Genomic DNA, 21,927 nt, shown 5'->3' with positions numbered 1-21,927 from the left:
ATTCCAAAATTTAACTAGTAAGAGATTCAGGAGAGGCAAGTTGCATTAATAGTACTCTGGACATATGTATGATCTATTAAACATCTTGCACTAATCAGAAAATGTTGTTTACATGAATGCATGCAATATTTGTTTCCTTGCCTTCTTGGGGTACTTCTTAAGATTTTTCATGCCCATTTTTAGAATACTGTAATTACAATTATTTGGATTTTCATAGCAAGTGGAACATCAGAAGCCAAATATAGATAAAATCTCACATGTATTATAACGAATTGGACCAGAAATAGATGTCTTAATAATTCACTAGTTGCAAGCTCTAATATGGCCTTTCCGGAATAAAAACGTTTTCAAAGCACAAAGGGCCATTTTCTGTTTTTCCATTTTATTTGAGTAGGTGTTTGTAGAGGTTGATTCATGATTTTGATTTGATAGGTTCAATATTTTACCACTGATACAGTTACACACGTGAAATTATGATTCACAATTTATTACTTTCTTTGTCCCGATATGTGGTATATGTCAAATTTCGAGAGTCAAACTTTAAATTTTGACAATGAATACGGATATGAAATCTTTTAAAGCAAAATTTACATATTTGGAAACAATATAAAATGTCGATAAGTCACAATTATTGACAATTCAAAATATTCACAAGGCCTATTAAAAAATCGCAGTAAAAAAAAAAAAAAAAAACTTATTTGACTCTAATCAAAATCCAAAAGGTACCATATAAATTGAGACGGAGAGAGTATTTATTTAAATTTTAGTGATTTTTCACATATATTTTTACACTCCATGTCCAAAACGCTTGTTTTATGAACCCATTATTAATTATATTTACCATCCGCCTTTAAGGCTACCATCAGTACCATGCACAATGACTATACGCGGTTTTGTTCAGCAATTCTTATCTTGCTACTAAGAAGAACAAAAACACACGAGCATATGCATTAATTAAATTGCCTAAGGTTTTAATCTATACCGAGTTGACCTGAATATGCTGCAAACTGTTTAAGACTATACCAGTTTTTAGATTATTTATAGTCGCAACTATTTTTAGATATTATTAATCGGAAGTCATTTTTTCTTTTCAGTTGGTGATCAAATTAAATAGAAAGCTGTAATTCACATTAATTTGTGCCTGTTTTTGTTTGGTCGAAAAGACGTTACAATTTCTTAATTATCACGTACGTAGTCATGTTTTTCAGGTACATTATCACACTTTTTTCAGTTCTTGGTTTTCCTCCTTACTTTGTGAACCATAAAATAAACTCCTCCACAAGTTGCACATGGAAGTGTAATGGTTCATTTCATCTTCTGCAACATTTCGTTATGGGCAAATTCAGTTTCTTTCTAAAATTAATGAACTTTAGTTCCAAACCAGAAAAAAGAGAGATTAAATTCGTTGCACACCTTTGGACGTCATGCTTCATCTGTGGTCCTCGAAACCTAGACCATTTAATGAAGAAAATGTACAAGTTTTAGGTCTGGAAAACGTTAAACAACAAAAGAAAAAGTCTTTTGCAAAATAGTACAAAAACCCATATTATTTCTTTTCTCTCTTTCTTTACTAGAGACTCTCTCAAGTTCTATAGCAACTTGTTGCTTGTTTCTTTCTCAGAATATATCATGTTCAATATGGAATCAAAAAGAGATGTACAAATAAAGCAGCTTTAAGAATCAGGGAACACCTGAATGTGATAAAGATTCTTATTTTTACCTAATTCAGCAAATTCAGTGGATAAGAAGTTTGATTAAATAATAAACCAAGTTGAATTTTTTTATTTTTTTTTTGTACTGTCCATTTGCATTATATATCTTCTGAACTCTTTATATTAGGGTAGTTGAATATGGAACTATGCATGCAAGAGAACATCACTGACATGTCTATCAAGAGGGAAAGTCTATTCATAAATTATAATAAAACAAGTTGAAACTATTTTTTCCCCCCTGCAATTTGCCCATGTGCCAATTGCAGCTATGTCCATGCATGAAATACTAATATACTATTTGGTGTCAGAAGCTAATTTCACTCATTGTTGACTTGCTCTTTCGGAGTCTTTGTTTACAGCAAATAGCTAGTACATCTAATTTTATTGTACACTTTGTAGGATGCCGGAAAATTAACATTTCATTGCTATAAGCTAAGTCCAGACATTTTCAATGATCATCTATTTTTTGTTCATCTTAACATGGGCTTCTGAGGAAGTAATTGCATGGTTTATTCTTCAAATGGACTGGTCTTTAATTTTTGGCCTTCAAATGGTCTGGTCTTTAATGTTTGTCGTTCAAAATCAAACTTATGCCTCGCGGAACATAAGCTCTTTAAGGACACTGACATAACTTGTGGATATTATGATATATAAGTACTGATGCCCCTTTAGGCATACGTTCAAATTTGATGGACTAAAATTAAATACCAGGCCATTTGAAGGGAAAAAATTAAAGACCAGCACAAAATAGGGTCCAAAAGTGCAAATGACCCGCTTCTGAGACATTCCATTGATATGGGCTTCTGAGATTCTTGGGTAACAATACCTGGAGGACAATTATTTCCTAGACTTATATGGACTTAGGGGTCGTTTGGTTGCTAGTCGAAATAGTCGCGGGATTATAATCCCGGGGCTAATTTATCCCATATAGTGGGATTATTTTATACCATCTAAAAGATGGTATAAAATAATCCCAGTATAAGTGGGTTAAGAAGGTATAAGGTGGCTATTCCAGTAGCTAATTTTTATACCACGTTTGGTACAAGGTATAAATTTATTCCGGGATTATTTTATACCTTATACCAAACGTGGTATAAAAATTAGCGCTGGGATAACCCACCTTATACCTTGAACCAAACGACCACTATTATTAGCACAATGGAGCTTGGATTGGGCTTAACAATTGAAGGCGTACACTTTGATAGACTTGGATAGAGCTATCAATATGGGCTTGGCCCGTGAGGCCGGCCCAACCCAACCCTTTATTTTAGTAGGGTTGGGCTAAGATTTCTTTGGCCTATATAGAAGTGAGACTCAAAAGCCCAGTCTCTCTTGGCCGTCGGACTCGAGGTTGGTCAATTGACCACCGAGGTTTTAAAAGAATAATAAATTAATTAATTTTTAAAAAAATATAAGTAAATTAAACAAAAAAATAACAAGTAATGAGAAAAAAGAATGTACTTACTACTAAGTAGTAATTAGAAAATGGAGTAATACTTTTTAATCTTAAAATTTATATTATATTTAATTTCTTTTGAACGTGATCTGAATTAGTGATTAAAAATAATAATTTATATTTGTTCTCTTGAATTTTTTCTTCTATGATATGGATTTGTGCAAGAATGAGTGGTAGAAGATTCCATTTCATATTGCAAAAGTTTCATGTTCAAATTGTACCAAAAATCACTTAGAAAATGTTATTTCGGAAGACAAAAAACTTAAAGGAGGTGCCCGTCTGGCCGCGGCCCGCCAGGATGGGTTGGGTATTGCCATTTTGCAGTTCTTCAACTAAAAAGGCGCGCCCCATCCCTACCCATTTAATTCTTTGGACCTTTAGGGCTGAGTTGGGTTGGGCCGGGCCAGCCCAGCCCATTTTGACACCTCTAGACTTGGACACATCGAGGAATCAATTTAAATACTTTTTTTTTGCACGGATCGTCCTTCATTTGGGGTGGTCTTTAATTTTTGTCCTTCGCCTAATACCCCGAGATTGTGGGTTCGAACCACAGCTCAGTAAAACAATAAAAAATAAATTCGCAAGGCAGAATTCTGCCCATGCAAATTTTGCAAATCTGTCCATGTAAGGCAGAATTTGGGCTTTAAGGCAGAATTTTTGCAAATTCTATCCATGCAAATTCTGGACAGAATTTATATGGACAGAATTCTACCTTGCGATTTTTTTTTATTTATTTTTTTTTAGCAAAGGGCAAAAGTTAAAGACCACCAATTTGAGGGACAAAAATTAAAGACCACTGAACTCGTTGGCTCCGCGTCCACCGAAAGTCGGTAACCTTCGTCACCGTCAGCATTTGGTACTCTCTCGATAGCTTCAAAATCTCGTGCTAAAGAGCGGGGAGGTTCGAGTCCTCTTCAAGGCATAATATTGAGAATGCTCATTGAACCCAGCGAAGGACAATCCTGCAAATTGCCCTTTTAAATATAAGGACTACTAGCTACTAAAAGGCCTAATCGACAACCCCACAAACCATTCCCTTTTATCCCAGATTGGTTGTGTCGAGGGACATTTTACTGAAGAGGGACCGGTTCGTACCTCGATGTCACAACCCAAACTCATGATACAAATTATTTGGTTTGGCTCAACAGACTTCATGAATTTGCTCCTCGGGCTATGTCATCATTTAGCCCAAAAGCATGCGTACGATGTAAACTTATGTTATGCCTGATAAACTTCTTCGGAACCTTCCAGTCCTTCTTTTTGCCCTGCCTTCCAGGCGTCACACTAACTCAATCCATTTGAACTTTATTGGAAAAAAAAAAAACCATTTGAATTCGACCCGACCTTTTGACACACAGTGTGAGATACACAGTGGAAGGTGTAGATGGAAGTAGTCATTTCTGAATTTATATATTGGGCCATCATACCAGTACAAACTTTGAAGAGTGCTTTTAAAACTTGTATAATGCTTCAAACACCTCATTAACATTAAAAGGCCAAGCAAAACAAACTTCATTTCATTTTTTTTTTTAAATCCACAAATTTTATTTCAATGCATAACTGCATCCACATAAAGTCAAAAGTAGCCTTTTACAAATGGCCCAGGCTAATGCTACTACTATGCTAGTGCCTCCAAAATCACTATGAATGTCAGCTTCTCCTTACAATTGTCCACAGCTCAACAATGCAACTTTGAACACACAAACTGAACAAATTAAAAACAAAAAAACAGAGAGCTAAGGAAATGAAAAACAAGTTAATACTTCAGTCATCCTTCCTCATACTTTCAAGACCAGGAATTAGTGACTAATTTGTAGAAATTAGTCAGATTATTGGCTAAAGTTAGTGCAGTGAACAAAATCAAAACTAAACATTTAGGCATGTTCAAGTCTTGGCGGACGTAACACTATACTATAAAAAAAGATGCTTAGAACTACCTCATTAAAGTTAAAAGGCCAAGCAAAACAAACTTCATTGCATTTCTACAATCTACAAATTTCATCCCAATGCATAATATTGCATCCACATAAAGTCACAAAAATAGCACTTTTAGCTATTGTCCAGACTATGCTACTATGCTATTGCCTCCAAAATCACTATGAATATCAGCTTTTCCTTACAATTGTCCACAAGCTCAACAATATAACTTCCAAATCACAAACTAAACAAACAAAAAAAGAACAAAGAGCTACGAAAATGAAACATTAGCTAGTTAATACAGTAATCTTATCTTCCTCATACTTTCAAGAATCAGAAAGCAACTACTATCAACTATTTGTAGAAATTAGTCAAGATCATTGACTTAAGTTAGAGCAATGCACAAAATTAGAACTCTACATAATCTGTGCACTGACTTCTTCTTCTGCAATCCCAAGCACACTATAACTCCAAAGAAGACTTGTCAAACTGACTGAGCAATTCCCTATTCCTAAACCCAACAAGAAATTGAGCCAACGCTTCAAGAAACACTGCAGCCTGATACACATCCGTCACACTCAATATATCCGAAAGTACACTCCTTCGCAACCTATTCGCATCCACAAAAACACCAACAAGCTCTTCCATCTCAACACGCGCCGCTTCCACCACCACCCCTCTCATGTCCTCCTTCCTCCAACCTTCACGCGCCACCTCATCACGCGCGTGAATTCCACGCGCCGCCTCTTCTGCCACACCCCCTTCCTTTTCCTTGTTCCTGCCTTCACGAGCTACTTTATCGTGCGCGTGTCTTTCACGCGCCGCCGCTTCTGCCACAACCCCATTCATCTCCACCCTCTGATTGCCCCATTCAGCCGCGACTTTCTTGACAAACGCCGCCTGCGCTTCACGTGCACGCGCCGCCAGTGCGGGTACCATTAGCCTCAACCCGCACTCAATCTGATCGACCCGGTTCGTCAATCTCTTTCCGGGGCTCTTCCACGCCATTACCACATGCCAATTTTGCTTTTCCGGGTCGAACATATCTTCCGGGTCATTTTCGGAATCACCAATAAATGAACGGAGGAGATTTATGAAGAGATACGGATGAAGATCACCGAGCCAAAGAAAGGGTATTTCAAATGGGGTTCGCCAATCGGGATAAAGGACTTGAGCGACGTCGTTTGATGCGGCTAGGTCTAGGGTTTCGTAGTAATTAAGGAAGTGACGGTGAATTACTTCCACGTGGGAAGCTAAGAGGATAGGACTGGAGGTCGAGGATGATGACATGGCGTTATGTAGTTGAGGGAGGAGAACGTTCTTGAGGGTCTTGAACCATGACTTGTAGTAATCTTTGAATGGCTTTGATGATTTCTTGAACCCAAATAGAGCTGTAATTAAAAGGAAAACATTGGTTGATTTCTTGAAAAGGAAAGTATGAAATGGAATGGAGGAGGAAAAGGGTCTTACCTATGGCTTTAAACATGTTTGCAAGAGAAGATATGTTTCTGGGTTTTTGGTTTCTTCTTTAGCAGCAAATGAAGCAAAGAAGAAGAAGCAGAGTTCAAACTTAGCGCGGGAACTATTATGGAATTTATTCTGGTTGTGTATGGGCTGGCCCACTAACTCTATTTATAGACTTTATAAGTGAACTTTAACGAAGAGGGTTTCGTTGGGCCAATTACATTAGCGCAAAAAGGTTCAAGGGAGAATGACCTACATATACATAAGAATAGTGTATATTTACAAAATATAACGATATTTTTCAGTTTACAAAATATACCAATATATTTCTTACAAAACATATATGAAAATTTTCGCTAAAAATTTTGTTTATGAAATATGTATTTTTTGCTCAAGATTTAAAATTTTCGCTCAAATTTTTTGTGTATGAAATATGTATATCAATTACATTAGCGCAAAAGGTTCAAGGGAGCCCAATATATTAAAGCGAGAATACCTACATCTCATATTTTTCTTGTATGAAAATTGTATAAAAAAGGTATGAAATATGTATATAACTGTGTAAAATTTGTATAAAGTTTATGTTAAGTTTTTAAAAATTAATACAACTACAACCACATTGTATATAACTTTCTTACAAATTTCAATCTCGCTTCAAAATTCGGGTGAAATTAATACCACTACAACAACATTTTGTACAACTTTCATCCAATATTGGGTGATAGATCAAATTAAGAGTAATAAAATTAAAATAGAAAGAGTTTGGCTGAAAACATGCAATTGATTGTTGTAAATCCGCAACAGATGACGACATTGATTTGGTCAATGGTAGCTGGAATTGCAATCGAAATGCCAAATTTGGGGCTTATTGTTTCAGCTTTTTGAGTTTTATTCATACCAAATTTGGGGCTTATTTTTTCAGCTTTTTGAGTTTTATTCATACTTCTGGTGAAAGAAAGATCCAAACTCACTAACTTCGAATAAAAAATTCATATATCTATTCAACTGAAAAAGTAGATCTAATCTAGAATGGTAGTAAAAATGGAGAAAGCAACAGATTTGTTTTCGTCACTGCAATCATCGTTGTCACTCAACTATGATGAATTAAGTAGATCTAATGGAGAATCTCAGTGGTTCTGAATTCTCGCTGCTAATCTCAACCGTCGTTTCTTCTCTCGGTCCCCCGCCTTTTCTGGCCGTCGCACTTCCGACGTCAACCTCCTCCGTCGTCTCCATGTTTCTAGCACTACTTCCTGCTTCGCCGTCAACCTTCTCCGTTCAGGAAAAAGGGGAAGATCGAGAGAGATGTTTCCGCCTCTATATTTTCTTTTCTAGATCTGTTGCATGAACAAAAGGGGAGGGAAGGGTGGCTTTTAATTGTTTCAGATCCATTATGTTTTGTAATTTTGTTGGTATGTTTTGTAATAAGAAAGTATTCTTATATTTTGTAATATAGAGTCTTAAGTAGTATTATTAAACTCAAGTTTCTTATTATCTCTTAAATGTATTCCTTTTTTTATTGCTAACAAATGAAAGGAACTTCAAATTAAAGACGGAAATTTAAACATGTTCATTATATAAGGGGACTAATCTTGATGATTCAGTTCTCATGAAGTCTTTGTAGAAAAGTAAATAAACGAATTAAGGAGGATAATTCCTAAAAACGTCTTTATTTATAGTTAATTCATGTAAGGCCAGGTATTTCCATAACTAGCTAGAGAGTGCGTTATCGTATTTGCCTCACAGTAAAAGTGGTGCATGTGAAGATATTTCATTGCTTGGAGGAGGAACCTACAATCATTTAGTAAATGTGAATAAGGTGCACTTTTTCAAGTTGAAGAAAATTAAATTGCCCAATATCTAGGAATCCGTATCCACTATTAATGGATATAAATCGTTAGTGAAAGTCAATTCTAATTTCATGAGTAGGGCTAGTATTCCAGCATGAAGGTCCGAGTTAGAAAGGATCTACCGGGAGTATCTTTCTTTTCAATTTCCATTGGAATCACGGATAACTTCTCTCTCTCCTCCAAAATTGTGTACCTATCAATTCATTTTTCTAAAGATTTCTTAAGTGTAGAAAGCTAGCACAAAAGGGTAGATAACATGGCTATTTAAACTGATGAAAACAAATGATAGATTGAGATGCAAAGGTCGATCTAGCGTAGGTTCTATGAATGAATGGATTGTTTTTAGCTCAGGCTATGTCTATATTGCTAAAAAATTAGAATGTATATACAAAATAAGATCACACATATTTTGGACGAATTGATGCTAAATCTTGAGTTCACGTCGACATGGATGATGAAGAAAATGGATCAGCCCAATGCCACAAATGTACGTGTCAACTAAAATGGATCCATAAAACAAAGCCCATGTTAAATGTCTGAACTTCCCAGCTCCCCAAACTATTAAATTCTCTTGTCGGTGGAAACTTTGAGAAAGTATTTAATTAAATTTGTAACACTCACAAAACGACAACATGATGAGGCTGAACACTTTAGTCAAAACCCTCCATGCATGTGAACATTATAGTATACTGCTAAATATCCATTAAAGTGTACTTCAATAAAACAAAGTTGTTACTTACACTAAATAAAGTCACCAGTAAAGACATCAAATGTCCCACTTTATGCAAATCCCTAAACTATTACTACTACTCGGTTACACAATTCTACAGTGATTTTTTTTTACGTGGCACGCCTATTCCCGTGAAAGTGAAAAAAATGCTCAATATGAGAGGGTGAGGCGCAACTTTCATTTTGTAAAACTTAATGGAGAAATGTAATGAAATGAAATCTGGAAATCGGAAAGTATGTTCTTACGGAGTAATCCGTCATACCTTTCTAATTTCTAAAATAAAAACATTTTTTGTCTGGATATTTTTTTATTGTTATAATGAAAAATTGATTACGATATAATGAAATGTTATTATAAATGATAATAGTAATTATTATAAAAAGACATGATTGTATATGAATAAACGTTCTATTCCAAAGATTAATAATAAGTTGGCATTTACAATAAAAGAAGGGGAACTTACACAAATGACTATACTTTGATTTTTTTTTTTAAAGCATAGCTACACTTTCGCTAATTATATGTCGTAGCTACAGTAACGTGTATTTCAATTCGGTTGTATTCCTATTCGGATGTATTCATTCGTAGCTATTTTTATACTGTATTTAACTTATTGTATTTAAATTCGTTTATATTCAAACAAAATAAATGCAAACAAAAAACAGGGATATTCAATTATTTTCAAATTCATTGTATTCATTTATATATAAAAAAGATCACTTTCGAAATACAGGCGAAAAAACATAAAGAAACACTGTATTTGGATGTATTTACGCTCAAATAAATGAAGAATACATTCAAATTCTTTTAAAAATACATTGTATTTACTAAAAAAAAAAATACAGATTCATACAGATCTGCAACAACTCCACCAGAGATCATACAAATGCGACCTCGTTGAATAATGTATGCATTAATAAAATGAAGAATACACTCAGAAATACACTGAAAAATGATGTCAGGTCTTAATACAATCAAATGTGGTCGGAGAATCCGATTTTCAAGATCTGAGAAAAAATCAACATAGTTTTACACTCAGATCTAGGCGGTGGCGGCAACGACGGCAATAGAAAAAGCAACATAGTTTTAAACTCAGATCTGGGCAACAGCGGCGTGAGAAAAAATCAACATAGTTTTATAGATCAGATCTGGGTGGCGGCAACGATGGCGTCGCTTTCTTCCTCCGGCGAATCGAGAATACCGCGACTTGTTCGCTACTATGACTGCCGCCTTAGTTGCGGGCGGAGAGAGAGTGCAGAGAGAGAGAGAGAGAGAGAGAGAGAGAGAGAGAGAGAGAGAGAGAGAGAGAGAGGGGTGAGAGACAGTTGAGAGAGAGAGAGGTGATGGAGGAGAGAGAAAATGGAGGAAAAAACGGGAGGAGATTGAGAGAGAATAGAGAGAAAATGGTTTTTAATACTAAATATAACATAGTTTTACTGTATTAGTTACCTTGTGTAATTAAAATACAACATTTAGCTATGAGATGTAATTAAAATAAAGTATAGTTACTAAATATAAATACCTCCTAAGTGTTCTCTACACCAAGTAAATTATTTTACACAAATGACTATACTTTGGTTTTTTTTTAGGCATAGCTACACTTTTGCTAATTACATTTCGTAGCTATAGTAACATGTATTTAAATTCGGTTGTATTTCGCTGTATTCAATTCGAATGTGTTCATTTGTAGCTACTTTTACTATATTCAACTTATTGTATTTAAATTGTGTTGTACTCAAACAACATAAATGAAAAAAATAGGGATATTCATCTATATTCAAATTGTATATAAAAAGAATTCAGATGTAGTCAATTCGGCTATATTCATTCGTAACTAATTTTACATTGTATTCAACTTATTGTATTGAAATTCGGTTGTATTCAAACAACATAAATGCAAAAAAATACAGAGATATTCAATTGTATTCAAATTCACTGTATTCATTTGTATACAAAAAGATCTCCTTCGAAATACTGGCAAAAAATACATAAAGAAACACTATATTTTACCCTAAAAAAATGAATACACTCAAATTTGAGATGCAAGAAAGAAAATACACTCAGATCTGAGATACTCGCCAAATCTAACAAAAGGGAAGAGAGAGAGAAGCGGCTACTCGCTCATATCTGAGTGGTTGATGGCGGCGACCGGTGGCGATTGCTCGCTCAGATCTAAGAAAATAGAGTGGTTGATGGCGGCAACCGGCGGCGACTGCTCGCTCAGATCTGAGAAAATGGAAGAGAGAGAGACAGCTACCCTTTTTTTCTCTGCTGCTACTGCTCACTTACAGCTGGAGAAGATGGAGTGGTAGATGACGCCGACGGAGATGGACGTTGGCTGGCCGAGGGAGATGAGAGAGGGAAAAATGATAGAGAGTTGAGGGAGAAGAGAGAGAGGGTTGAGGAAAAGATTGATACAGTGGAATGATTTTGAGGGAACCGTATGTTAAGAGGTATTAGTTATCATGTGTAATTAAAATACAACACTTAGCTATGAGATATAATTAAAACAAAGTATAGTTACTAAATATAAATACCTCTTAAGTGTTCTCTACACCACATAAATTAAAACAATTGACTATTAGTTACAAATAGTCAATCTAGGACAGTTGTAGGATTAATTAAGAGTAAAAAAGTATACTCCACTATCTTAACTTGACATTTTGGCTAGGATTGTTTTTTTGTTTTTTTAATATTTGATTGAAAACTAGATTTAGCAAAGGTTTTAAAGACTTGGTTAGTTAATTTGTTTCCGTAAAATTCAGGATTATTTTGGGGTTGAATGCATTTATATAAAAAAAACTTGTAACAAAAATGGCATAGAAATTTGAAGAAAAAACTATAACTATTAAAATGCATTCTTGTTAGGAAAATTTGTAACCATAATGAATTTGATTTTTAAGATTTATCAACTACAGTAGTTTATATTTTGGATGCTTTCCATAAAAAATAAAAAAAACATACTACTTCAATATGTCTATAAAGAAATAAAGGTATATGCTTCACAAGAGATTAAAAACAAGAAAAAAGAAGGCATAAAATGATAGAGAAAGCTATTAAGTTAATCCTTTTTCTTGTTCTACTTTCCCCTTAGAAACAATTACAATATGACATGATAAGTTTTTAAATAAAAAAATCCTATACTGAAGATAACTTCCATTTATTTCTGTTCAGACTGTTCCAACTCTATCACAGCAGGGGGTGAAAAGAAAAAAGAAAAATCTCTATCACTGCAGAGGATTCTTTTGTTTTTTCCCATAGGGAGTGGGAGAGGTGTAACTTCTCACTACGTATTGGTCTCACACTATCACATTCCTGTCCGCCATTTTCTCTGACTTAGTCTTTCCTCCTTAACAAACTGTACCATCTGTTTTTTTTTTTTTTTTTTTTTTTTTTAAAATCTTTCTCATCTCCTATTTCAACATTAATTTCCACTTCACCCCTCCATTTTTTCAGATTTTTGTGTTCTGTACAAGGTTGGTTTTTGTTGGTCTAGACTTTTTTTTAAGTTCTTGAATGGGCAATATCTCATGGTTTTCATTTTAGATTTGGTAAAGTTCACTGCTTTTTCCATTTCTTGATAATGTGAACTCAACCCATCTTCTCTTTTTTCCTTTAAATTCAAGATTTAGAGTTCTTGGGTAAAGATTGAATTTTTATTTGATTAACTCATCTCCACCATCCACCGACAGTTGCAAAGAGATAAAAATAGAATCTTTTCACCTTTTTTTCAACACCCAATCTAAGAAAATGCCACCATTAACGACCACAAATTTCATTACCCTCTTTGTTTTTGTGTTTTTCCTTTTTATCTTCTCTGCAAATTCACAAGATTCTGATCTTGAAACTGATTGCACAAACAAATGGATCCATATTAGACATTTACCACCTCAATTCAACCTTGACCTTTTATCAAATTGCTCTGAATATCCTCTGTTTGACAATTTTTGTCCTTATTTAGCAAACCATGGCCTTGGCCAAAAAACTCACAACAAATCTCATAGTTGGTATAGAACTGACCCTTCTATGCTTGAACTTATTTTCCATCGTAGAATGCTTGAATACCCTTGTTTAACATCTGATCCTAGTCAAGCCAATGCTATTTATGTACCTTATTATGGTGGCCTTGATAGCCTTAAGTACTTATATGGTCCTGAAGTTAATTCAAGTTTCCAACATGGTTTAGATTTGTATGATTTTTTAGTCCATGTTGATTCACCTAATATTTGGAGTAGAAATTATGGTCATGATCATTTTATGGTTATGACAAGACCTGCTTGGGATTTTAGTCAACCTTTGTTTAATGATCCTTTAGTGTTTGGTACTTCATTTCTTGAATTGCCTGAGTTTTACAATGTTACTGCATTGACTATTGAAGGTAGAGCTTATCCTTGGCAAGAACAAGCTATTCCATATCCCACTTCGTTTCATCCTCCGAATTTAGCGTTTTTCGAGTCTTGGGTGAATAGGGTAAGGAGGTCTAGGAGGACTACTTTGATGTTGTTTGCTGGTGGTGGTGGAATTTCAGCTAATCCTAATGTTAGGAGAAGTATTAGGCTTGAGTGTGAGAATGTGACTAGTATGAGTGCTAATGGCACGGGGTACGAGAAATTGTGCGAATTCGTAGATTGTTCTAATGGGATTTGTGAACATGATCCTATAAGGTTTATGAAGCCAATGCTGCAAGCTAGTTTTTGTTTGCAGCCTCCAGGGGATACACCAACTAGACGGTCCACGTTCGATGGGATTCTTGCGGGTTGCATTCCTGTGTTTTTTGAAGATTTGTCTGCGAAAAAGCAATACGGATGGCATTTGCCAGAGGAGAAGTATGAAGAGTTTTCAGTGTCTATACCTAAAGAAGATGTTGTGTTTAAAGGGTTGAAGATTCTTGATGTTTTAACTAGTATACCAAGAGCTCAAGTTAGGAGGATGAGAGAAAAAGTTTTGGAAATGATGCCTAGAGTGATGTATAGAAAGCATGGAAGTTCACTTGGTTTGAGAAGCAAAAAGGATGCCTTTGATATTGCAATAGAGGGCACTTTGGAAAGAATCAAGTCCAGGCTTCAAGAAGTAGCAGCTCAATAATTATTAGCTTATTACTGTGTTCTATTCTATCTCTTATTGTTCTTTTTATTGTTTCTAGTATTATTTATAACACAGCAAATGGTGTTGAGATAATTTTGTATTCCTATTTCCACTGATAATGAATAGATGTAAAGGCAGTCACTAGTAATTCTTGGTTACCATACTTCTATTTCTAATAAGCTGCTTGTCATTGTTAGTTGTACAGCAAAAAAAACAAAAGATTCAAACAATGGTTATGTACCAGAATTCAGAATCTAACTCAATGTAGTAGAATCCATCTATCAATGGTTAAACTAACTGGTTTACAAGAGGTCTACTTATTGAATAAAGCTAATGATAAAGGAAGACATTGGTTTTAGACATCATCAGTAGCATTCTGATAAATCTGTTTTATTGCAAAACCAATAGTACCTCTTATTCTACCTGTTTGATTTGTCTCATTTAGATGTGATAATTTGCTCACTTCTAAGATTTCCAGTGTAATTTCCACCAAGCTTAACCTCAAAGCTCAAAGAAACAATCTAATAGTGAACTTAGAATGAGCATTTGCATTGGTATTGAAGGCATAACAGATCTAACAATGATGCATAGGAACAGAATTCAAATGTAAACATCTTTAGCATTTATGGTATTATCAAGTTAAATAGCTAGAAATCATAACATCAAGACTCAAGTATAAAAGAAAATCATCATATGAAGACTCCAAGTTCGTTAACAAAGAATCATCACGGAAGCCCAGAAACTGGGGATTTTAAGTCATTTCCAAAATTAGAAGGTGCACTGAACACAAATATCACAGATTTTCTACCTATAATGGCATTACAGGGAGAGGTAAAATTTGAGTTACCATCCTAGCTACTTACAATATTTAGGCTCCGTTTGTCCATAGATACCAAAAAAAAATTCACTTTTTTTTGGAATTTTGGAGTTGGAGTTGTGTTTGGCCATAGTTTTTAAAATTGTAGTTTTTGGTGAAATGTAGTTGTAAAAATTTGAAATTTTTTTGAAAAACAAGTTGTTTGAGTTTTTGGTATTCTGGAGTTGTATTCGGAATTCTCATGGCCAAACGCTGATTCCGGAATAAAGTGAGTAATTCTTATGGCCAAACGGGGCTTAGTTTCAGTAGTGTGGAGTGCAAACCTCAAGATCGCCTATTGATATGTTAGAGACATAATCTCAGCTCTAATAAGCTAAGTGGCTTGACAGTTGTGAATTTTCTAGCAGTATCTTACAGTTAAACAGTTGCTCTTGTAGACTAGACATCCACTTTGATGGGTCAGGCTAAGACGTCCACTTTGATAGACAGCATGAAAAAAGAATTTTCTTAAACTAGACTTGCATATTTAACAAAAGCAGTCATGATTAATCTACAGACATTATAATACTTAAACATGGAACCTCTTCAAGCGTCAAGCACCAGTGGTCTAGTGGTAGAATAGTACCCTGCCACGGTACAGACCCGGGTTCGATTCCCGGCTGGTGCAACGCTTTTTCTTGAGCTCATTCTTTTTTTCCTAACAAGAAAAGCGAACTTCAACATCAGTATTATAATTTGTTGCAAAGTTCTGTGTCTATCTTCTCTTGCTTCTTCTAAAAGAAGCTGCTTTTGATATTTGGACTAAAATTTAACTACATTCATGTCATTCTAATGCTCAATTTCATGAGCTTAATTCTATTTGCAACAGGCAGAGGAAGAAGAATGTTATTAGTATAACATCGCGAAATTGATGGAAAGAGAAACGCGATAATGTCAAGTTCTTTGGGACATGCCTTGGATGTGCTTACTGCTGAATTTATTTTTCATGTGGATCATACAAACAAAAAAAGTTTTCGTCAATAACTCATGGACTTTAATGATACTTGTAAAGTCAAGACAACTCTAGCAAGTCTTCCCTAAAATATTATCATCTGGGTCCCTATTTGGGTCCATTTACATTGTCTCGATTGATGAAATGAAAACAACCTTATTGGATCCCCTACATTCTTCTTTCCAATAAGGCTAGATAGGTAGATAACCCCTTAAATTAAGCACGTTTTGCAAGATACCATATAAACTTAGACAAACTAGGTGTCTCATAGTGAGTTTTGAACGTGTTGTCTTGTTTTTAACCATTTTTTTTTCTTTTTTATATAGAAGGAAAGCCATAAAATTTCATGTCTCATCTTCGACGAGCAGCTGACCAGCCAAAAATATGGCTACTCTAGACAATTGTTTGAGAAGACTTCAGTCTTAATTGCAGACATATTGGGTGCTCGTTTCATCAACTTACCAAATGTTATTGTTAGCAATTGTCACTGAAATTCCATTGAGGCGATGCAGAGTGTCCGTCAGGCAGTCCTTTCTACTGAGTGAAACTGAATAAATTCTCAGCTTTCTTCAGTACCGTGACTTTTCAGGTTTTGAATCCTGATCAAGCAGCACGTATCGACGAATGGCGTCTTAGGACATGCAAGATAAGTCCATCAGCTTCCATTTCTACGATTAACGATGAAACAATTCAATCCAATGAGCATGTAGTTTTATGATTGGAGGCCTGAATTGCATAATGAAGTTAGACTTTCAAACATTATACCATATGTTATATGATCTTAAGATCTGTCACAGAATTATAGCTTCCTTGCCTGTAGTGTTACAATAGATATGTAGCATTTAATTCCCTTATTAGTTAGAATCATCTTTCACTTGTATTTCAGCTGATTCTTTGAGTAATGAAGTATCCAAAATTCCTCCAATACCTTGCTCCATTAAAAGATCTGTCTCATATACCAATTTATTTATGGCTATATAGCTCTTTCAATCTGCTATATCTTACCTTTTTAAAAAAAAAAAAAAAAAATTAACGCGAATCCGCTAGGCAAGTGCCTAGGCTAGTCTTTTCATTAATAATAAAAACGAACCTCAAAGACAAGAGTACAAGTAAGGGTTATTCAGCATTAAAACTTCTCGGGGTTGACCTGGTAAACATTGAAATGAATACAAAAGGACCTAGACTTGGAAAACCAACGCTAGTCATCTTTTGGGAAAATTCTAAGCTGTTGAATGGCACACATAATTTTATATTTTAACTTCATAATCGGGGAGAGATTACTTATGGGTTGCTTGACAGACTGTAGGCAACTTCTGCTTTTACACTACTACTACTACTACTTTTGATTTCTCTCTTTAGATCTCTTTTGTTAACGATTCAACTGACTCTGAGCTAGCGTTTAGCCATAGATTCCCAAAAAGATTTTAAAAAATTTGATTTGGGTGAAGTTTTTCAAATTTTGAAAATATATTTGGCCATCGTTTTCAAAACATATTTCACTTTTCTTTTTGGAAAACATGAGACATTATTATATCCATACGTTCTAAAAACTATCAAGAATACCTAATTATACAAAACATACATACTTGCTAATCCCAAATTATACAGAACATGATATTTTAATAACAACTGCTAATAACACACTAGCTACTACAATTCTAATACAAAGATCTATTTTTATCTTCGCAACCATTTTTACAAGGGAAAATTTCAGTTATAAACAATTTATGATCAAAATTACATATTCATAGCCCATGTTTTAAATTATAAACCTACAGCCCAATATTTCATGGCACAACTTGAATATTCACATTTATACAACAATATACAACTTTATACACTCACCATCGTAGATAATGTACACTTTATAAAAGTTTATAATAATGTATAAGACTAGTCTACAATATTATATACAATAATATATAACTTTATACATTTACGTAGACAATGTATAAACCTTGTATAAAAGTGTATAATAATGTATAAGGCCAGTAAAAAAGCGAAGAGGAAAAAAAAAATGGCTATGGCAGGTAATTTAAAAAAGATGGGCTAGAACGGGTAAATATTTTGCCATAATTGGCATACAGTGTAAAATTTCCTTTCTACAATTGGCAGAGTAATTTTTCCTGGGGTTTCTTCTTTTACTGTTTGGGCACAACTTAGCTCATTCACCTTATAGAAGAGATTACTTTAATTGTGAAAATATGATAGATACGACTTTAATAGAGGAACGTGGTAGATATAATTAGTTGATCATAAATAGAAGGGCTTTTTTAAAAAATACTATAAAAGTTTGGGATAGTTTTAGAAGTTTTGAAAAGGCCAAAACATAAATTTTGACCCAAAAATAGGTTGGTGCTAGAATTTGAAATTTGACAATTTATTTTTAGAATCTGTCAAAACTTTATGCCCAAAAAAAATTTTAAAAATAAATCTTCAAAATATGCGCCTAAAATATATGGCCGAACACAAGCTAAGATGTTTTCGTGTTCTGGGCTGTATTATAAAAATAACTATAGGCCGATTATCTGAAAACCTTGTCAGAAAATAAGAACATAAATCAATTTCCAACGGAAATGTTATGTCTTGCAAGGATAAAGTTTCTTGAGAAGCGTTCGTCGTAGAGTTTGGCTAGCAAGTTAAAAGTATTTCTCAAGAAAAAATATATACTAGTATTAGGGCTCGTTTGGTATGATGGATAATTAAAAATAATTTTGGGATAAAAATTTAATGCCGCTTTATCCCACATTTGATTGGAATAAAAACTCGTGATAACTAATCTCGAGATTAGTTATCCGAGAATTATAGTGTTTTTTTTATCCCACATTGAGGGTAGAATAACAATTCCGGAATAACTTATCCCGAGATTAGTTATCCAGGGATAACTTGTTTTCTAACCAAACGAGCCCTTAAAGATTAATAATAGTATTAACAAATCGGAGAGTGTTTTTATGAAACATTTTTATGATGGCAATGTACAGGCTAATTTATGCTCACCTCAACTATTCTACTGTATACTTGCTATATTCCACCAGCGCATATATGAGTGACCACTAATTATACAGTGATCGGCTAACAGTGCTTTTGGTTGTACTTTGTAGACTTTTCAAATGATAAGGTAAAAGTGAAACTTTTTTCTAAGCATGTAAAATGCTTGCTGATACCCAATTTGAATACTTTTACACATCATCTCTCGTATTGTAATTTTCTTCTCACTTTTTCTATTGAAGCACTTCGGATTTATAAGAGAAAAAATGATGATAGTGGTTTCAAAAATATGATTTATGAGAAGCATGCATAAAATTAGGAGCAATTTATTCTATGTATAGAGTCGGCTAATTAGATGTGAGTTTCAGTTAGTGCAAATTCTCTCGTCTTTTACTCCCTTTATTTAGTTTCTTAGAAGTAAGGAAGAGACGCAAAACAGAAAAAGAAAAAAAGGCAAGGTTTTAAAAGTTACGGAAGGAACATTAAAATAAAAATAAAAAATGACACGTACGTGCACTAGTACAGGAACAAGCTAAATTCTATGGACTTAAGCTTTTTTATGTCGGCCATGCGAAAGGAATTTCCACAAAGCAATAATTGCACCTATTACCCAAGGGGTCATTTGGTACGAAGACAAATAATGCAGAGATTAGTAATGCAGAGATTATAATATTAAAATTATTTTTTATCAAGTGTTTGATTTATTATATTAAAAATTACAAAACATAATAATTTAATTATAAAATATATCAAATTTAAAAAAATTAAAAGCCACCCTTCCCTTCCCTTTTTCCCCATGCTTTGTTTCATCCAAAACAGAGCCACCCACCGTTCATTGCCCCTTTTCCCGGTTCTCCACTTCCTCCAAGAACTCCACCACCCCATCCTTCCCTTCCCATTCTCCGGCGCCTTTTTTGGAGAGTTCAGGTCAAGCTCAGACAACAGATCTGAAAAGATGAAGATTTAGAAAAATGTAGATTTGAAAAAAAATACCAATTTTACCATTTTTGTCAAAGACTTTTAATTTGGTTGATGACCCTTCGCTGGATTCATTTATTTTCCTGTAGCAGTGGAGAAAGATTTGTTGTTGAGATCCGGTGAAGTTTTCAAGATTGATTCTTCTCAGGAATTTCAAGCATATCGTATTTTAAGTTTTGTATGTTGTATTAAATTTTTGTATGAAAGTTGGATATAATGTTATTGTGGTTGTATTAAATTTTTAAAAATCTAATATGAACTTTATACAAAATTTTTGTACAATTATATACATATTTCATACAGTTTTATACACGAAAAATGTAAGAATTCTAAGCCTCAAGCGAGATTTACATATTTCATACGCTTTTTTTATACATAAAGTCAAAATTTTTGAGCCTTCAGTAAAATATACTTATTTCATACAATTTTCACACACAAAATATTGAGCGAAATTTTTGAACCTTGAGCTAGAAATACACATTTTATACACAAATTTTTGAGTAAATTTTTTAAGCCTTGAGCAAATTTTCCAAGTCTTGGGAGAAAATTTTGGTATATGTTCTGTGAGAAATTTATTGCTATATTTTGTAAACTGAAAAGCATCATCATATTTTATAAATATACCCTATTATGTATATATAAGTTATTCTTAAAAGTATTTTTCAAGAAAAAAAATCTATATTAAAGACTAATAATAGTATTAACAAATCGAAGAGTGTTTTTACGAAACTTTTTTTTTATGCTGATAGTGTACAGGCTAATTTGTGCTCATCTCAATTATTTCATTGGATATATGCTATCTTGTACCGACATATCGGGTGACTGCTAAATATAGTGTGATTGGCTAACAGTGCTTGTGGTTGTAATTTGTCCAGGTGTTACTGTTTGTATATTCCAGATACAACTCTCCTACATCTCTGACGCGGAAGTTTCCCATTAAGTGTCACATCAGACTGTTGAAAAGCCTAGTCTTTAGTTTTCATAACCGACCTCAGAACTCAGAAGATAACCATAGAAAATAGACCCTTCGTGGAAAATATATTATTGTCGGTTTACATCTTTGAGGTTGATCATTCAATTCAATTGAAAGCTCAATCATTCTTCCATGTTGGTTTGACAGGGCTAAAAATCAAGATAACCATTTGCTGTGGCTCTTCATCCCCTGAATTTAGTATCTTTACCATAACCCACAAGGCAGATAGAAGTCATGGCACATTGGCAACGTGTGATAATTGCTAAGTTATCTGTAACAATTGTAACGAAAAGATACAGACCCGGGTTCGATTCCTGGCTGGTGCAATGCTTTTTCTTTGAGCTCATTCCTATTTCCTAACCAGGAAAACGAACTCCAACAATCAGTGTTATAATTGGTAGCGAGTTGTAACACCAACGGGGCATCATTTTGGTTGAGCTTAATTCTATTTGCAACAGGAGGACATTCAATTCAAGAAGCTCAATCATTCTTCCATGTTGGTTTGACAGGGCTAAAAATCAAGATAACCATTTGCTGTGGCTCTTCATCCCCTGAATTTAGTATCTTTACCATAACCCACAAGGCAGATAGAAGTAATGGCACCATTGGCAACGTGTGATAATTGCTAAGTTATCTGTAACAATTGTAACGAAAAGAAAAATTATATTGATATATAAAACGAACTCCAACAATCAGTGTTGTATTTATGTGTAACACCAGCTTGGGCATCAAGCTTAAATACTAAAAAAGCTATATGATTTAGAAGGTGGCAGAGATGCGATTTAGGAAACATTATTTGTTTGTATTTAACTTTTTTTTTTTTTAATTTTTTTTTCCTGAACTCTTGAGTGAAAATCTTAGATAGTGAAAATCTTAGATAGTGGCTATGATCTTTTGAAATGATATAAAGATAACGCAAAAACTGTCAAGTTCATTGCACCATGGCTTAGGATGTGCTGACTGTTC

At 34.2% G+C, this 21,927-nt stretch overlaps 2 protein-coding genes, 1 long non-coding RNA gene and 1 other non-coding gene across 4 annotated transcripts; 3 read left to right on the top strand and 1 right to left on the bottom strand.

Annotated features, from left to right (window-relative positions):
- Positions 1 to 5,195: 5,195 nt before the first annotated feature.
- LOC132069443 (protein INAPERTURATE POLLEN1) lies at positions 5,196 to 6,630 on the bottom strand. Its single transcript, XM_059462786.1, has 2 exons — positions 6,556 to 6,630; positions 5,196 to 6,476 (listed from the first exon to the last, which is right to left on the bottom strand). Exons 1-2 carry the CDS (start codon positions 6,569 to 6,571, stop codon positions 5,548 to 5,550), a joined length of 945 nt encoding a protein of 314 aa, XP_059318769.1. The 5' UTR covers positions 6,572 to 6,630; the 3' UTR covers positions 5,196 to 5,547.
- A 5,642-nt stretch (positions 6,631 to 12,272) lies between these two features.
- Positions 12,273 to 14,433, top strand: LOC132030402 (probable xyloglucan galactosyltransferase GT19). Its single transcript, XM_059420025.1, has one exon. It carries the CDS (start codon positions 12,880 to 12,882, stop codon positions 14,212 to 14,214), a length of 1,335 nt encoding a protein of 444 aa, XP_059276008.1. The 5' UTR covers positions 12,273 to 12,879; the 3' UTR covers positions 14,215 to 14,433.
- A 1,194-nt stretch (positions 14,434 to 15,627) lies between these two features.
- Positions 15,628 to 15,698, top strand: TRNAG-GCC (transfer RNA glycine (anticodon GCC)). The gene has a single exon. It is a non-coding gene; the product is annotated as a tRNA-Gly (tRNA).
- A 4,018-nt stretch (positions 15,699 to 19,716) lies between these two features.
- LOC132030403 (uncharacterized) lies at positions 19,717 to 21,275 on the top strand. Its single transcript, XR_009408044.1, has 2 exons — positions 19,717 to 20,152; positions 21,109 to 21,275. It is a non-coding gene; the product is annotated as an uncharacterized LOC132030403 (long non-coding RNA).
- Positions 21,276 to 21,927: the final 652 nt, after the last annotated feature.

This window comes from Lycium ferocissimum, chromosome 9 (assembly GCF_029784015.1).
Source record: "Lycium ferocissimum isolate CSIRO_LF1 chromosome 9, AGI_CSIRO_Lferr_CH_V1, whole genome shotgun sequence".
NCBI classification, from domain to species: domain Eukaryota; kingdom Viridiplantae; phylum Streptophyta; class Magnoliopsida; order Solanales; family Solanaceae; genus Lycium; species Lycium ferocissimum.
Note: the sequence above shows the minus strand (reverse complement) of the source record. Positions and strands in the feature narration are given on the sequence as shown.

Excerpts from the sequence above, each read along its gene's own strand:
- LOC132030402 (XM_059420025.1), top strand. The coding sequence starts at position 12,880 with ATGCCACCATTAACGACCACAAATTTCATTACCCTCTTTGTTTTTGTG.